Source organism: Terrapene carolina, unplaced genomic scaffold, assembly GCF_002925995.2.
Source record: "Terrapene carolina triunguis isolate 2854851 unplaced genomic scaffold, T_m_triunguis-2.0 Scaffold132, whole genome shotgun sequence".
Taxonomy (NCBI): Eukaryota; Metazoa; Chordata; order Testudines; family Emydidae; genus Terrapene; species Terrapene triunguis.
The window spans coordinates 7,940,895-7,959,697 of NW_020664483.1; the positions used below are offsets into that span (position 1 = coordinate 7,940,895).

Consider the following 18,803-nt stretch of genomic DNA (forward strand, 5'->3'; position numbering starts at 1 on the left):
AAACCCAGTGGATCCCATGAAGACCTCCTGTGCAAGTAGGTATTTGAGGATGCTCTCTTGCAAATGTGGGAAATCAAAACACGCCCAGATTAATATATTGTGCCAAGCTTTGCAGGCTTTCATTTTTCTATTATCCTTAATTTTTCCCTGTCTCTAGGATTTGCATAGCTGCCTGGAAGCAACATATTTTAGTCCCTTATGTATAGATAGGTTTACCAAGCCATGCAAAATTCTGTTTAACCTCTTAAGTGCTCCTTGATTTTATTGAAATATTGCAACTACTCCATCATTTGGGGACAGTTTTCTCCCCCCTCTGCGAACTTCACAAACAATAAAGAAACATCTTACACGATATACTCAAATTACTACATGCCATCATCTCTAATAAGCTGCATGTTCATTGTGGGCTTGATACTGCGATCATTGAAGTCAATGGCAAAGTTCCCATTCATTTTAATGGTACGGAATCAGGGCCTATATTGCAACAGGTAAAATTTTCAAAGGCCCATAAGTAGCTTTGGAGCCTAAGTCCCACTGACTTCTAATGTATGTGCACTGCCCCTGATATGGTGCACATGTCTATGGCAGTGTGTGCTGACTCTGGCCAGGCCGTCCTGAAAAAAATCTGTCTAAAAGGTCACTGCAGATGAAGCTGCTAAGATGTTCCTGCCCAAGTTCTCCTGCCTTCCCTTAAAGGGGTTGTAAAGAAAACCAATGAAATAGGCCAGTAGAAACCTCTTTTTGTTGTTCCCAGTCAGTGTGGCAGCTGAGAGGTTAACCAACAGGGCACAGCAGCATTGTTGTGGAGCAGAACAAGACAATGCAGTTCAAAAGCAGAAGACAAGCAGCTGTGCCCTACCCCTAAAATATTGCAGCACATCACCAGCTAAACTATCACGTTAGCAGAGAAGCTCTGTGAGCCGTCATTTGGCCTGTCAGGCTGTCTGCCATTGTAGAGTTAGACCCTATCCAATGCCTACATACAGTGAAACCCCGCTATACCGTGGTGTTTGGGGTCCAAAAAATTACATCGCGCTAAATGCAGGGTCGCGGTATAGCAGGGTTTCAAGCCCTCAGTGGTCCCCAAGGCGGTGCATTGATGTGCACCGCCTAGTGCCCCTAGTGCCTAGTGCCCAGCAGGGGAGAGAAGCTGTGGCCCCGCGCCTGCCGGGGACAGTGAGCACTGGCGCTCGCAGCCCTGTTGTTCTCTGTCCCCGGCAGGCGTGGGGCCACGGCTTCTCTCCGGCTTCAAGAGAAGCCGCGGCCCCGCACCTGCCGGGGACAGAGAGCTCCAGGGCTGCGGGCGCCGGTGCTCTCTGTCCCAGGCAGGTGCGGGGCCGCGGCTCCTCTCCGGCTTCAAGAGGAGCCGCGGCCCCGCACCTACCGGGGATAGAGAGCTCCAGGGCTGCAGGCACCGGTGCTCTCTGTCCCCGGCAGGCATGGGGCTGCGGCTCCGCTCCGGCTTGGAGAGAAGCCGCGGCCCCACGCCTGCCGGGGACAGAGAGCTCCAGGGCCGCAGGCGCCGGTGCTCTGTCCCCGGCAGGCACGGGGCCGCAGCTTCTCTCCCCTGCCTGGCACTAGGCGGGGGCACATCAATGTCCCGGCAGGCGTCATGGCGTTGGAGACCACTGGTACATACTGTATTACTGTATGTCTTAAACTGGGGCCAAATTGTGATCGCGTTATATGCGATTTCGCGTTATGGCGGGGCGCCTTATTGCGGGGTTTGACTGTAGTATATTCATAGGCACCTCTAAAATTCAAAAGTTTCAACTGAATCCAGAACTCCATGGCTTACGTAATAAAGTTATGGGGTGAAATCCTGACCCTACTGGAGTCACTGAGAGTTTTGTCATTGCCTTCAGTGAGGCTGGATTTCATTCGCAGTACCTGCTTGCTGACATGGAATGCTGCGTAATATAACAGGTTGGGTAGCATGTACCAGGTGATGCCCTGTGTGTTCTCTTTGGTATTCCATTTTCACACTTAAACGAACACTGCTGCCACATAGAATCCACAGCAGGAACGATATTCTACAGCAGAAGGACTAACTGAGAGCAGGACTTGCCTGACATTATCAGGGCTTAAAGGCAAGCAAGAGAAAATAATTTCATTGCAGGAAGTCACAGATCTGGACATTTCGGGATGTTTCTGAAGATACAACTCCAACACCCTGATTCTAACATATTAGACACTTTAGCAATGCAGATGGACGGACAGACAGAACTGTCTCTTCAAGGCAGAGTCTATCACATTGGGTATTGATTTATCTGAACTGACAAACGTATTGATGTAATTTTGTCGACTTCAATAACTTGTTAATCCCTTGTCCCCAGGGAGAAGACGGAAATGATTCGATCGTATATCCAGGAAGTGGTGCAGTACATAAAGAGGGTACGTCAGTCTGTTGTATTTACATTGTCTGTAAAACTTCATCTTTTACAGATTACCGTTTGACTGGAAGTTATCCGTGGAGTGATTATGAGTATATACATTCCACTGTAGGTGTACGTGCACCCAACGCACTCAAGTCAGAGACTTTTGCAAGCAGTACCACTAGGGGGCGCATTCCCTCCCCATGCACAGAGCCAAGGGCATAAAAGGGGCATAGCCGCCACCTTCCTCTCTCAGTTCCCTCTCATCACCCATGGCGATATTTAGAGTTCCCCAGCATTCATGAGCCTTGGTTAGCCAACTTAAGGATTTCCTCACTTTGTACATAGTTATAGTTCACTTAGTATAGTTATAGTTTAGTTACTTAGGCTTTGTGGAGGGGGTTTTGCTGGGCAGAAATGTGCCACATGCAGGGCCCTTATCCCCATCACTGACAGGCACAACAGTTGTCTAATTTGTTTAGGCGAGGGACATGTGAGGGACAAATGCTGTATCTGTACCTCATTCCCCATGACGGCAAAGAAACAGAGGGATTTCTGATTTAAGGTGTATCTTCTTGAAAAGGCAATGCATCCCTATTCAGTGCCTGATCCCTATGACGAGAGACCAGAAATTTCCTCCACAAGGAGGGCCCCTCCAGCTGCCATGGCTCCAAAGCGAGTTTCGGGTGAGAATCATAGATCTCCTTCCTCTCCTGCAGCCTCCTCAACAGGTTCAGAACTTTGAGACAGATAGGCTGCACTCCTCATCTCAAACAATGGTGCTACAAGTCCGCCGGTGCCAACTCAACACTCCCTGTACACTATCCGAGGCTGCACCGCTGATGCTAGCTCCAGTGGGGCTGTCAAGACCGGTGCTTTCTCCCTTACTGGAGAGATCTTTAACCCCAGTACTGGTGGATCCAATACCATCACCAGCAACAGAAAATTTACCTTCATTGTTGGTGCTTGTCTGCTTCCACCAGCACCATCAGATACTTCATCCTACCTTTGGTGCAGCACTCTGTATCTCCTGTGCCCAGGACTCCACCAGTAACCACTGGACTTTCCTGTCCATTCAATGAAAAGAGAGTTATCTTTCGTCCTCGTCAGACTCGGACAATGATAGACCTTTATCTCTGAGGTCTTTCGGATCTCCATACGGATGTCACTCTAAGCATGCATGACCCATGGAGCAAGATGAGTTATTCATACAGATGCCCTGGTATGGTGCCCTCCACCACAGACATTGCAAACACTGCTATAGTCCCTTTGGCCTCTTGGACTGCTCTCAGGCCCTCTGGACTCCATCAGCTACACAATCCAGGAGGAAGTCACCTCTTCCAACTCCTGTAGCCACTAGTGAAGCTCCTGTGGAACCACGAGATCCTGTCACCCGGCTTTGGAGTACCCAGACCAAGAGGACCCATAAAAGAACTCCAAGATATTCCTCCTCTTCTGCAGATGAGTCCATCGCACTTGAGTCAACTTCAGCTCTGCCTGAGCACTTTAAGGTCTTTCAAGACTTTAGAAGGAGGGTGGCTGCTTCCCTAGGAGCACAGGTGGAACTTTTGCAAGATAATCTGCACAGGCTATTAGATATCCTGCAGACTGGGAAAGGTCAGCCTTCCCATTAACGAAACCCTGCTGGAACCTGATAAGACCCTTTGGCAGACACTCATTTCTCTTCCATCCACTGCCAAATGTGTGGATAGACGATATCAGGTTTCCCAGCAAGAACACGATTATTTTTTCACTCACCCTACCCCAGATTCTTTAGTTGTCACAGCGATGAATGAACAATTGAGGCAGTTGCTCCCCCAGGCTACCCCCAAAGACAAGGAATTTAAGAGACTGGATTTATACAGTAGAGAGGCCTTCAAATTAGTGTGTCAAACTGTCAGGCTTTATTGGCCAAGAATTCCTTTCTTAATTGGTGGGCAATTTCTAAATTCACAGATAAGTTGCCAGAGGAATATAAAGAACAGTTCTTGGCTATAGACTCTGAAGGTCACCTCACTGCCCAGACATCTCTAAATGGCTATCGACACAGCTGAAATGGCTTCATTTTCAATGATGACAGCCGTCTCAATGAGGTATTCTTGTTAGTTACAAGCCTCCTGCATCCCAAGGGAACTTCAAAATACAATAGAAAACTTGCCATTTGAGGGCACTAAGCTCTTTTCTCGAAAGACTGATGTTCATGGTGTGCATGTGAAGATCCTGTGCGACTCTTTGCTCTCTCAATAGCTGTACCCCAGTGATGAAGAGGAAATATTTTAGACCACAGGGACAATATGAACTTTAAGATCATTCTAGACAGAGATCTAAGCCTTCTAGATGTTGCCCATCAGCTTTGTCCACAGAAGGCCTTTCTCACCAGACCTCTGCTTCAAAACAGTCATTTTGGCATTACAGTCGAAGACAGCATACTGACCGTAAATCATCTCCAAAGTTTTGGCTGCCTATTTTGAAACTGCCTACCTTCCTGTTACAGTGCATGGACAGAAATCTCTTCTCGGCCAATTCACTTCCTTCCCACCCTACCTTCCCCATCCCTTTTCAGGGACCCATCTCATGAGGCTGTATTAATGCAAGACGTACAGTCTCTTGGATCTGGGCGCAATAGAGGAAGCTCTTTATCAGCACAGAGGGAAAGGCTTTTATTCCCACTATATCCTGATTCCAATAGAGGTACCACTAGGCATGTACTGCCTAGTGGCACTGCAGGCAAAAGTCTCTGACTTAAGTGCATTGGGTGTAGATACACCTACGGTGGAATGTATAAGTACATAAAACATCCTGAAAAACAACTGTTATTGTACAGGTGAGTAACCATTTTTTCTAAAGTTTTAAATGAAGGTTTTAAAATTTCAACTTTTTGTGCAACTGCCATACAGATTATTTGTATATTACTGTATATGAAATTAGAATTTTATGTCTTTTTTTGAACAATCAGTGACCGGGGGAATTAAATTCTTTTTCTTATCTGAATCTAGATTTATTTTGATCTTTGTGCAGTTTTTATTCATGGAAACCATGTACGGCCTCTTGCCTTCAGGTATTGGAGAAACATTTTTGTAAATTGGTTTGCTGTCTCAAGAATGCAATGATGGCTTAAAGAACTCTGAGAACCAAAAAACAATTAATTACAGCATATGCCTTATTCTTTATTAGGTTTGTAGAACTGCTGAAATGCATAAGCATTCAAAGCAGAGCTCTGCAAAATAAAATACTTTTGTTTCATGGAAATTCAAGAGAAAATGTTAGCTATTTTATGGTTTTAACTGTTTTTATGTTGTATTGAGCCCCAAATTTTGCTTTGTGAAATGTGGATTAAAATGTTTTCAAATCAAAAATATGCAAAATCAACTCCCATGAATTTCTTTAGGTCTTCAGTGCAGAACTATTTTAATTCAACAGCTGGGTCATTTTTGCTCACAAAGGCCCCAGTACAGGAAACCACTTAAGAATATGCTTAACTTTAAGCATGTGTTTCATTTCCATGGAAGTCAAGTGCATGTTTAAGTACTTTGCTGAACCAGGGCCCAAGTTCTGGACTGTAGCCAAAAATATGTGAACATGTTTACTTATTCAAGGCCCCAGTCCTGCAAAGAGTTCCTTTTGGGTGCAGGAATTAGCCATACAAGGCTCCTTGCAGGATGGGGATCAAAGTTTGCAACAAAATACAATAAAATATTATTTTTAGGAGCATTGCATTGTCACGGATATTTTGCACTCTGACTCTGAATGCCTCCTGTGAAGTTTATATGCAGTGTCGTTGTAGCCATGTCGGGCCCAGGATATTAGAGAGACAAGCTTGTCTCTCTCACCAACAGAAGTTGATCCAATTATCTCACCCACCTTGTCTCTCCTGTGAAGTGTGTGGTGTAGGCACCCATAGAAGCAGGGCCGGCGCTTCCATTTAGGCGACCTAGGTGGTTGCCTAGGATGCCAGGATTTGTGGGGGGCGGCAATTCGGTGGCGGGGGGGTCCTTCCGCGCTCCGGGTCTTCGGCGGCAATTCTGCGGTGGGTCCTTCACTCGCTCCGGGACCCGCCGCCGAAGTGCCCCGAAGACTGGGAGCGCGGAAGGACCCCCCCGCCGCAGAATTGACGACGACGACCGGGAGCGCGGAAGGACCCCTGCCTAGGACGCCAAAAACCCTGGCGCCGCTCCTGCGTAGAAGAACTATTGCCAACAACAGCAGACATTGGTGCATATCAAAAAGAGGATTACACAGCTGTATTAAAAAGGTTTACAGTTGTCATTAGAGAATTGTAATATTTTTAATTGGAAAAAAGCAGATTTGTGTACTGGGTGAAACAGAACTTTTTGCTGTTTTCTTATAGCTAGAAGATGCTCAGAGTAAAAGACAGGAGAAACTTGTAGAAAAACACAAGGAGATTCGTCAGCAAATACTGGATGAAAAGCCCAAGGTAAAGAGTTTTGAACAGTGACATAATGCTTTTAAAAACTTTTTTCAGCAAATGTTCCTACTGTATGCATCAATTAATCTGATACTTGAGAAGTGTGATGTAGTTTGCACATAGTGAGAGTGTCATAGACAAGTTCCCCAATATTTGAGATTATGAAAAAAAGTCAGATAGCAACCTGCTAGTGAGTAACCACTTCAGATCCTGATCCCCTATAATTAGATCGGTTTTTTAGTCATTGTAGAGTATCTCTAAAAGGCACCTGGTGTAAAGGGTGCTTCTGACCAGCAGAGTGTGCCCTTTGCTGTAATGTTCTTTAGCAATACAAAAACAAAACACAGTTTGCATAAAAAAAGGAGATATCTTTATAGCATGCTTAGCTCAAAGTGTTCTTGATAGTAATGACAGCCTGTAAAAATAGTTGATGATAATAGATGTTTTTCCATTTGTGGAAAAACAATGAGATATGTCAAAACGCTGTTGTTGAACATGGCATATTTGCTGAATTTTCTACACTGGATTTTGTGCATTGAATCTTTTGTATTCTCTTTCATGTCAGCTAAGATCATGTAGTATTCTGAAATCTCTCTCTCTGTGTCTCTCTCTGTCTCTCTCTTCCATTTTATTTTAGAGATTGTGGGCTGGATCTTGTTACTGCTGAAGCCAATGGGAATCCATTGACTCCAGTGGAGCATATTCAGGTCCCCAAAATGTTGTAAGATTTGTTTCAGGAAGTCATAATTATATCAACAGGCTATTGTACATGAATACGGTGTCATTCAACAGAGTGTTCTTCCTGGTCTAATTCTTCATGGACCATTCTGGTCATCTCTGCTTTCATGTTTCCTATATTAGATCCAGTATGTTACAGACCTCAATTTTAATTTCTATGCTTGTATTACAGTTAAACTGGCAGTAATAAGGAATTTTAATTTTGATGGTAGTTAATCAGTGTTGGCCTCCCGTTTGTGTGAAATATCAAAAGAATAGATCAAGTAACTATTTTAACAGCTAATGGGTGATAAATGATAAACTTAGTACGTTTCTAAAAATTACATATTTTTGTTCATGTAATTTTCTATTTTGATTTTAAAAATAAACTTTATAAAAACAATAATAATAACAGATAACAGTTAGTGTGAATGCCATGGTATCTGGGATCAGAATATATATCTTCCTTAAATGTTCAAAATGCTTCCTTTTTGTGTTTGATCACCAGCTTCTCTTTAGGAATAGCGCTAACTTTTTTTTTTACATTAATAGAATTTAAGTGCACAAATATAATGCAAAAATAACTCATTGTCAGTCATTCTAATGCTATCATTTGATAAGCTTGTTTATACAAATTCTTAATTAACTTCTTTCCTTCTTTTTTTAATCTCAAGGCTGCTACTGTACTTTTTAGTAAAGCAGTAGCAGATCTGAAATCTGGACTCACTCCCTACCACAAGTGTATGACTTGCATGCAGAGAGAAGGATCATCTGCAGGCTTGGCAGGGTTGGAATCCTCCCACACACATTCATATCCACAACCTCAGGGCAGGACACGAGGCAACTCTGTCTTTATATGGGCTTCGGCTAGATCCTCTCTGTAGTCAGTGACCCATTGACAATGACTGTAACCTCCCCTTTCAAGGTCCTGCCTTGAGAGCCTGCATAGTGTTGTGCTCTGTAGTGCACCACGGAATCTGCATCCTACCCCTTACCGCATAATGGAAATGATTTCAGGACTGTGCATAGCTTTTACTTGGGCCAAAAGATTTAGTGCAAAACAACAATTCATTTTATAAACAGTTTATTTTTTGCTTTGTATTCAAAGCCAAGTTCCCTTATTAGCAGGGCATTAATATGTAGTAGATGAGAAGTTTCCCCAGTTGTAGATGTTTGAAAGGTGCAACACAAATATGTACTCTGTAACCTTTCCAGATGTATTTCTCTGAGTACCCCGACATGCATTATTTGTGTATCCAAAGTTCCCATCAAAATTAATGGTAATGTAAGTCCATGGGAGTTTATGGGTACATAAGCAATGCAGGATCAGTCCCTAAACAGTCTAATATGTTTAGGGGATAGCATTAGCTTTGAGTACTCCTGCCAATAATATCACTGGGGACACCCTTTCAGCCATTCATCATTTTACTTGGCTACTTAGCAGTGACTCACAAAACTTGTTGTATTATGACTTTACATGCAGAGCCCAGTCATAGACAAAAAGATGATTGCAATCTTAGCCATTATGTTTGCAGCAGGGCTTGGTAGTTTGCTAAGTTTGTAATTTTCTGTATTGTAAATTCTCTAGTAAACTGGAGAGAACTTTGCCCTAAATAGCTGAGGTTTTATATCTTTTTTAAAAATGCAGAAATCCTGTAGAAAGGTATGCCACAGATAATGGCCTTTTGGGTTTTAATTTTTCTAGACTAAGGGACCTCATTCACCACTGATTTACACCTTTAAGTACCCCCACTGAAGTCGGTAGAATAATAAATCAGTGCAGATTTTTCCCCCTAAACAAGTCCTAGACACAGGGCTACGTTTTACTTTTTCAGCTGCTTGGCTTATAGTTGAAAATAACTTGAACTTCCCATCTACTCTTGTTTGATTCCTGAACTGATGCTGTCAGCAGAAAGGGATGGGAGCGGTCCCTCTGAATACTATATTCCCCTTGAAGTCAGTGGGAGTTCTGCTTCAATGGAACCAGAATTTCACATTGTATCTGTATAATACCATACTCCCTCTGATCACAAATTCGTCTTTGGTCTTGCAGAGACTAGAAATTTAATAATCTCATGGATGTTTTTCTAATATATGTGTGTGTGAGGACATACCAAACACTTCCAACAAGCTAATGTGGGAGAGCCTCCAGGCAAAGGACAATGTCGCCTTGTTAATTCAAAGACTATGTGCTCATGTGTGGAACAGTAAATCTCCTAGCCTTATCCTTCCTTGATTGCCCTCTACTTGAGTGTTATGTGATAGAACGCACGTCAGAGAGAGCTCGTTCAAAGGCTTCTCCTACAAATGCATACACTGAAAGCCACGTAGCAATTGGACTCCATTAGGGTTTCTAATTGATGCCTTCCTCTTGAGCATCAGATGTTGACCACTGAAAACAGGTAGATAACTTGACCCGGTGGATTAGTTATAACAATTGAGGGTGGTTCACCTTTGTCCTATGTGATAGTTGCCTCCACTGTCTTCTCCCTGACAGCACCATTTCCCATCAGTCCGATTATTTCTTTTTGCTCCTTTTTTCCCCTCTCTCCTTCACCTGCTCTCCTTTGTGCTTTCTATTGTTCACTTCCTATTCATCAACCCCTCTTCTTTTCTCCCCATTCTCATTCCTTGTCTTCTCTCCTTATTTCATTCATTTACATTAAGCCTTCGTCTGCCCCTCTCTTCTTCCCCTTCAGCTGCCTCTCTTGTAAATTCTTGAGGGCTACTGTAGGAACGCAGCTCATTACACCTCAGTATGGAATTCAGTACATTCGGGGCAAAGAGTGATCTGGGACGCTTACTGCAGTGCATGTGTGGTACTGTGATATCGACGTATAGCTGAGGGACTTGAGGATGGCATGGTCATTTTATCTCGGTGTCTTTGCTTTGGATAATCTGTTCATCCATTTAAACCTAAATTAAGTGCATTTCCAGCCCCTCTTCCCCCATTGAATTGTAATGGCAAAACTCCATCCGTGTGAGAGATGGCAAGGAATTAATTCTTTTGCATGAAAATTGATTGTTACAGTAAATGGACTCTGTCACTGGAGGCAATGGGGGTTTGTCATGGGTGTTGACAGGGTCAGAATCAGGCCCATTCCAGTTTGCAACTTTTAGCTCAGTCCAGTAGAGCACATTATTATTAACACATTACACTTCTATAGTGCTTTCCATTCAAAGACCTCAAAGCACTTGACAAACATTAACTCATTCGGCCCCACGTATATACGGTAGGTAAGTGTTGTTATTATTTACAAATGGAAAAACCCGAAGCACGGTGACAGTAAGTGACTTGCCCAAGGTCATATGGAAGGCAAGGCCTTGCCACAGACCTTCGGTATGACCTTGGTCAAGTCACTTACTGTAGCTAGAACTCCAGACTCCCAGTCTCAGACTGGAGCATTCTTTTTTCCTATTGCTTTTTCTTTTTAATTCATAGCACTTACCCAAAAAGCTAGTTGAATGATGCAAACAGTGGGCTCTCTATCCCTTTTACTTAGGAGGTATGTGGATAGCCATAGATTATGTAGAAAAGGCCTGGGGAAGCCATATAGCAGAGAAATGCAGCTAAGCAGTATTTTCTCATGACATGCCATAGTCCATACATGAATGGGGGGTGGAGTCTGAGAGCAGTCACTCTGCATGGCATGAGTGTTGGACTAGATGACCTCCTGAGGTCCCTTCCAACCCTGATAGTCTATGATTCTATGATTCTATGATTCCCTCTGTAAGAGCCGGACATTTTCTATGCAAGATAAAGCTGCCGCAAACCACTTCAATATGGCCGATAAGCTCTACGACCAGCTGCCACTCTCACCACCATTGTAGGAGTCACATCTGCCATGCTGCCGTGCCAGAGGAAATCCAATGGCAGCACAACAGGAGAGACTCCTGTCCTGTTAAAGCCTGACCCAGCTCCCGCTGAAGTTGACTGAAATCTTTCCGTTGACTTCAGTGGTAACCTCAGTGCCTGGAGGAAGGAAGTCCCAGCACCGTAAGGAGGGTGTAATCATCTGTGTTCATGGTCCCACAGCTTATGCTCAGTTTGCATGAATCAAAGGAGAGAGAGAGATGACCTAGTGTGTCTTGCTAAATTGCTTTGCATGACTTTCACCTACGACATTTATGATTTTTTCCTCAAAAAACATCTTCAAAGCAAATGCACTTTTCATTTAAAATGGTGTATAAATGGAGGCTAGTATAAGAATCTGATGTATGCTAAATAATTTAAAAACACAAGCTTATTATCTCACAGTTTGTTATGCATTATTAAGTGCGCCCAGGGTGTGTATACATTGCTATACCTAATCAATAATTTGTACCAGGGCCGTGCCTGAAAAATTTATGGGGACTTAAAACGACGCGTTTTCAAGGAGCAAAGTAATGAGCCACTCCAACTCTGAAATAATAATTCTCCTGTAACTCCAGCGTCGTCATCCTGTTGAAACAATGCCTTGCAAAAACAATGGATGACTTCTTCCCCCCGCCAGGTGCAGTAGTTAAATTCAGTTATTTGAAAGCACAATGAAGGGGGAGTGATCCTGCAGTCACAGACATTCTTAACATATCTTTTTTGTAGACGACAATTTGGTTGTCTAATACCCGTTTTGTGGTTTTTGTTTCAAATCATTCATTTTACTCCTGCAAATAATGTAAGTGAATTAAATGGGGCTGTTCATAAAAGTTAGGTCAGCAGGATTCTCTCTCTAATTTTTGAGAATAGTCACTGTACAATGCGTATGATTCACAGAACTTTTGAAATTACTTTAGGTACGTCTTTATCCATTCTCAGAGCCCAGGATTGCTACTTTAAATCAATACAGGGGAAAGAAAGCAATTCCCAGGGAGTTTTATGGCTCTTCCAATATGTTTTCAGGTCATTGCACTTTGCACAAGAAGACCATACCCCATTTTCTCCACTCAGTGCCCTGGTAAGAAGCCAAACCTCCTTTCAGGACCAGCTGGGCTAGACACACTTCCATCCAACTCCTGTCAGACCCATTCAAGTTTTTATTGCACGGGATCACTCAAAAATGTTAAGGATAGAGCTTTGCAAAGTGATGATTTCAGTTTGCAGGGCTTCACAAAGACCTTGGATACTATAGACTCATATTGGCATGGAGGAAGCGGCCTTCTTAAAGTGTTCCCCGTCTTAATCCCCCCTTCCGGCACTCCTGGAGGCAAATAGTCTTTTCTGTGCAGTGGATAGTTTTAATCCCTCCAGATTTTAAAAAGAAATTTCGCAACTTTTAAGAACCTGCAGCTTTTAAGCTACATGAATTATAGCAATGCCTAGCAGTAAAACACAGAAGGAATACAGAGGGTTTAAAATAATGTACTGTTTTTTTCATTGTTCAACTTTTTTTCTAGGCTTGTAAATCTAAATCCATCAGAGTCATACGAGTTAACGGTCTCTGTGCCTTCTTAAGTAGGCAATAGCACAGAGGCATGCATGACATTTACTCAGTCTCAATGAACTGCAAACCTTTTAAAAGAATATTTTTACAAAAAGCAATTTCCCTGGGCTGAGATTTTCAAAGCCACCTCAGGGCTTGATCCCGCAAAGTGCTAAGCACTCTGGTCTCAATCCGGCAATGTGCTTAAGCACATGCTTAACTGTAAGCACATGAATAGTCCCATTGATTTCATTAACTTAGAGCAAAGCATGTGCTTAGTTGCTCTCAGCTGCTCACAGGATCAAGCCCTAAGACATGGGCATCCAAACCCTCTAGGCAGCTTTGAATATCTCAGCTCTGATGTTTGTGTGTAGTTTTGTGTTACATTTGGGTGAAATTCTTAGGCTTTCCCTAGAATGTGTTGTGGTCATTGAATAGGCTGGTCGGGATCTCACACTGGTTTTGCTCAAGTAAAACTCAGTGGAATGACTCCAAATCGTCACCAGTGTGGGATCAGAATCCTGCCTGTAGTCTTCAGCCTCAGTCACAAATAAGCAGAGAGGCCTTCACAAGTGAAAAGAGTGAAAACTGGAGCTTTCTTATATGCTTTTTATTCATATAGATCCCCTCTTTTAATAACTTTATTTTTCCAGCACAATATACATTACAGTTCTAAAGATGGATAACAGGTCACAAACGATACATGTAACAATCTGAAGTGATATTCAGTATGTTAATTAAATCTCTTTTTGTGATGATACTGTGCACACATGTGTCACTTGGGAATTCTAGCTTTCAAATCAAATAGCCCAAATGCCTACATCAAATTTCCAATGGAAATTTGCAAAAAGCTTCTACTTTTATTTTAATGACTTGCAACTTCATTTATTTTTAATAAGGATGTCACAGACCCCTTGTAGAAAGAAAATATAAGTAATTATTTTAATGAAAACTAGAGAAGGGATATGTTAAGAAAACTGTTTTTTCTTCCACAGAGGACATTTTTCCAGACATGTATTTAGTGTTAGTGTTCCTTGTATGAGGTGCCAGAGGAAATCTAATTTTTTGAGAGCTGTAAGGAATTGAGATTGAGAGGACTGAAAGGCCAAAGTTTGTTTTCATTTTTCACCAGTGTAAATCTTCTTATTTCAGCTGACTCACTCTTGAATGCACTGGTGAGACTGAGAGCAGCATGTGGTCCAGAGTATATTTCATGTAGTTGAAAAGTTTGATTTGTGAAGGTCATTGTTTTGTAAGGGTCTAGGCAAGTTAGACAGTGTCCACCTCAACTGGCTACCGAACATATTTCCGAGCCCCTTCCGGCGTGTGGAAGTCTTTCTTAAGCATTCTCACTTCTCCTATTCCAAATTTTAAAAAATAACATTCTGAGTCAAAACCCAAAGATCGTCTCTGTTATAATGTGTAAATTGCGGTTTCTGAGTGAGAGGTGAATGTTCATCAGTTGCGTTAGGCAACAGTCCGCTGCTGGAAACATTGGAACAGATATGATGTTGTGTCCAACAGGAGGCCAAGCACAGATGCTGCAGCTTGGGAGGAGTTGAGGGCAAAGGTAACTAAGCCATCTTTGTACCATCTGAATTACAACTCAGGGGTGACACAGCCCGTGGTTTCAACTAGAGCAGTGCTGAATTACAACACCATGGAGACTCCCTCTTCTGGTCCTCCTGCACACATCCAGCCCCGCCTCTTACACTGGGGGTTTCCACTGAGACAGCATAGAGCTGCATATTCAACCCTCATGGCTCCTGCAGTAGGGTAGTTCTCGCCAGACAATGCAGTGCCTTACTGCCCCTGTATGCCACTAGGGTAGCATATAGGGGTTGGGTTGGAGGCCAGAATCCGCTCCATGGGTTGTAAGGGATAAAGCAGCGAGCATTCTGCTATTTAGCATTATGCAGTTACTTACAAAGAGATCTCCTCTCATGATAGCTGATTCTTCCTAATGGCCAGCCCTTTGAAATGACCAACATTCATCTTTACGTAAGTTCTCAGGTATCTTTTCTCACAGTGGTGGGCCTAGCAAATGCCAGCAATAACAACGTGATAATAAAAGATTTGTTAAAAGGTATATAAAGTAATTATTGATTTTGACGCTAGTGCGTCTTTAACTCTTCCCAAGACTATTGTCTCCCTGACATAGAAAGGAAAAGATGATGAAACTCACCTTGCCCTTCCCTCAAGAGAAAACCAGACTGGGAAGGAGACATGAAGGTGGACATATAGCTTCTTCCTGCCAAAGCCCATCCCAAGAATAGATAACATCCTAGAGAGAGAGGCTGGTGATGGTGCCCAAACACAAAACTGTTTCTGTGGGCGATATGATTAGGGGCTGTAGATTGCTAAGGTGATCCCAGGACAAGAAACATTGCCTATTTAATACCCAACTGATGTAAGCAGGATAATGCTATAAAGATATCTCACACTTACACTGAGGAATCTCAAAGCTTTTTAGAAGCTATGTACATATAATAATCATTTCATCATTGAAATTCAGGAGCATACACTCGGCTGTACAAAAAAGTTCTGTGGAATTTTCCGTGTTTATCCAAAGCAGCCAGGATCTCTATTCTGTGTAATACACTGCATGGAAGTTAATGCATCTACCTCTAGAGAAAGACGAGCTGAAAATGATAAAAATGAGTTGATGTGTGTAGCAGGGTGGCTTGTCCAATCCTGATCACGGATATGGATCAGGCGATCCCCCTATAAACAGCAGCAGGAGGCCGTAATGAAGTAGGGGTGCTCAGACTCAGCAGAGAGTCCTGGGTGTTGAGGCTGAGACTCCAGGCAGGTAGGGCCTGGGAGTGGCCTGTCAAACCAGGAAAGGGCCCAGGCAGAAAGGCCTTGGGGTAGGAAGAGAAATTTTGCTTTGTGTGGACTTTAGTTGGACTTTAATTTGGGACTTGGCATTTTATTTGGAGTTTATTTTTATATGAATAAACGCAGGCCCCATGAAGGGCGTATTATTGTCCACAGAAAGCCTGTGTGAAGTTTATTTGGGGAAACTGAGGTGAAGGGCTGCCCTGAGGAGATGGAAACTCGATGACAACATGATTATGAGTTTGAAGAGATTCATGACAGAATGTTTACAAAAGCTTCCAATTACTGAATTAGACCGCATTGATGTTTAAACCCCAGAAGGAAAGCCTCATGAGAGAAGAACAAGTGCGATTCTCCAAAGGGGATTACTTTTGCATACCAAAGCTAAATAATTGAAAGGGCCCTAACAGGAAATGTTTGAATAGTTTTTAATATTCACTGTTAACTTTCCATTCTTTATGACATCCCTCTTTGAAACTTGAAATAATTTTCCTCACTAATCTTGCCTTTTGTTTCAAATCCCTTGACTTTTCCCTTCCTCCCTGTGGAGCTCAGGAACCGAGGGTTTATTAACATAGTGTTTATTACCCCCAAAATAAGTACCATATATTGTACAGCGCTTTGTAATCTCAAACCATGGTGCAGCTCCAGGAATGAACTCCACAAAGACGGACCCCTGCAACCATACAGAACTCTCAGAATTACCATATTTGTATTATTTAACTGCTGCTGTGAGGTAAACCCAAGAACTGAGAGGGGACAGGATAGCAGTTTTCAGGTATCTAAAAGGGTGTCATAAGGAGGAGGGAGAAAACTTGTTCACCTTAGCCTCTAAGGATAGAACAAGAAGCAATGGGCTTAAACTGCAGCAAGGGAGGTCTAGGTTGGACATTAGGAAAAAGTTCCTAACTGTCAGGGTGATTAAACACTGGAATAAATTGCCTAGGGAGGTTGTGGAATCTCCATCTCTGGAGATATTTAAGAGTAGGTTAGATAAATGTCTATCAGGTATGGTCTAGACAGTATTTGGTCCTGCCATGCGGGCAGGGGACTGGACTGGATGACCTCTCGAGGTCCCTTCCAGTCCTAGAATCTATGAATCTATGAATCTGTGAACTGAAGCACAATACTTCATGGCTGGTTAGGAATTACAAAACTAATGGCCATAGTTTTTAATAAATATTAATATTTATTATGGTAACCTTGTCTAAAAGATCCAAACAGAGGTGAAATAGGAAAAATACATAGACTAATACTGCATAATCCACCAGTATCAACTAATAGAGAAATCAATGCAAATCTTGCAGAGACTTAAGCACACGTATAATTTATGCATGTAAGTAGTTCCTTTAGGCATATGCTTATGTCTGCAGGATCAGGCCCCAAAAGAGGAGGAAGGAATTGGAATGATTGGATTTTGTAAATCTGGCAGTTCTCTAAAATCAAGATCTAAGGTAGTCTATATAAGAACTACCATGGCAATATATATTGTAGCTTTAAGTTTATATATATATATAAGGAAACACTCCAATAAGCTAAAAATCATAGTAAATGAAGACTCCCCAAACTAAGGCTAACTAAAGATATCAAGAATATTGTGACACTTCCATAGCTATAAGTACATTATGAGTCTATGAGTAAATATTTTTCATCAGAAAATTTCCAACTGGCTCTACTGAGCACCCACACCTGTCACCAATGTCTTGGCAGCTGGGCTTTGACCATATAAAGTACTTTATAATGCTGAGTAGTCTGAAAAATCAGGTCCTAATTGTCTGAAATTGGGCACCTAAGATTAGTGGAAACATTTGACCCTAATCTCTCGCCCTCATCCCCTCGGCCTCATCCCCTCAGCTCATAGAGGTATTGTGGAAGTAAATTAGTATATGCAGAAGCACTTCGATAGTATAGTGATGAGCTCCTTAGAAAACCCCATGAAGAAATAAATAATTCTGTCATCAGAGCAGGGTTTGACTAGTGTGCAGTAAAAAAAGGCCTGGGTCACACACTGAACAATGAGGAGAAAAAAATGTTGAAGATGCTCATTAAGTAAGTACAGTGCGTTCGGTGCATTGAATGAGGCAAGGGCCTGTGGAAATAGTAGTATGTGAAATGTAGTTAAAGACTGTATAGTAATGCATACGTGTCCACATTAAGGTGGCACAGGCAACATTCTGCCATTTCCAATGATTGAGCACTTGACTTTGCAACTTTAATAATGTTCTTTTAATGTAATTGTGTGTGTGTAATATATATGTGTGTAAAATATATATAAAATACACACACACACACAATTACATCTATATCTATCTATATCTGTATAGATAGATATAGATATATATAAATGCACACACTGGGTATCTAACCTTTAGATTCTTTTGCAGGACCCACCAATGTCATATATAAACATTTTACAAAATTAGGAAATGTACACCTAATTATGTATTTTTCTCTTTCCACGCCAGTCTGCAGAGACTAGGCTTTTGCTGTTGTTGTTGTTGTTTGTTAGAGATAGTCAAAATCATTCGGCAAGGTAGGGTTTAATGGCTGCTAGGGTGGAATAGAATTGAGTTTTCTCTCTTTCATTCACAGCCAGGGTATAGGCTCATGATTTTCATCACTTATAGTCAAGTTTTCTTCCCGTCTGCTTCTTCCATCAGAGGCTGACAGAGAATGATGGGGATCTGTGGGAATGATGGGGAGGAAAGTTGACATTTCAGTGATGATTGATGTGGTCTTAGTGATTCCCTACACTTTCGATTCCACAGCCTTTTGGTGGGCGGGGGGAGGAAAGTTAACTTCAGAGAAGTTTTGGAATGTGACTGGGCACATAAGCTTCTGGGATGGACCACTGGGTGATTTCTTGCCTATAGACATGGAGGTTTCTGATCTTCACCTGGAGAGATGGTGTCAGTTAGGAGAGGCAGGCCTAATCCAGACACGGGTAGATATGGACTCTGCACCAAGGATGGGAAAGATGAAGAGCTAAATTGCTGCAGAGTTAAAATTTCCAAGCTAGTGAGGGGTCCAAAGAACTTCTCTTGG

General features: G+C 42.4%; 1 protein-coding gene across 2 annotated transcripts in view; it reads left to right on the forward strand.

Moving 5' to 3' along the window:
• The window catches only part of PLCB1 (phospholipase C beta 1), a 637,760-nt gene that overhangs the window by 546,647 nt on the left and 72,310 nt on the right, over positions 1-18,803 (forward strand). For both annotated transcript variants that reach the window (XM_024192884.3, XM_024192885.2), the window contains exons 30-31: positions 2,337-2,394; positions 6,724-6,810. In XM_024192884.3, the coding sequence (XP_024048652.1) occupies positions 2,337-2,394; positions 6,724-6,810 (145 nt within the window). The remainder of the gene's footprint in view (positions 1-2,336; positions 2,395-6,723; positions 6,811-18,803) is intronic.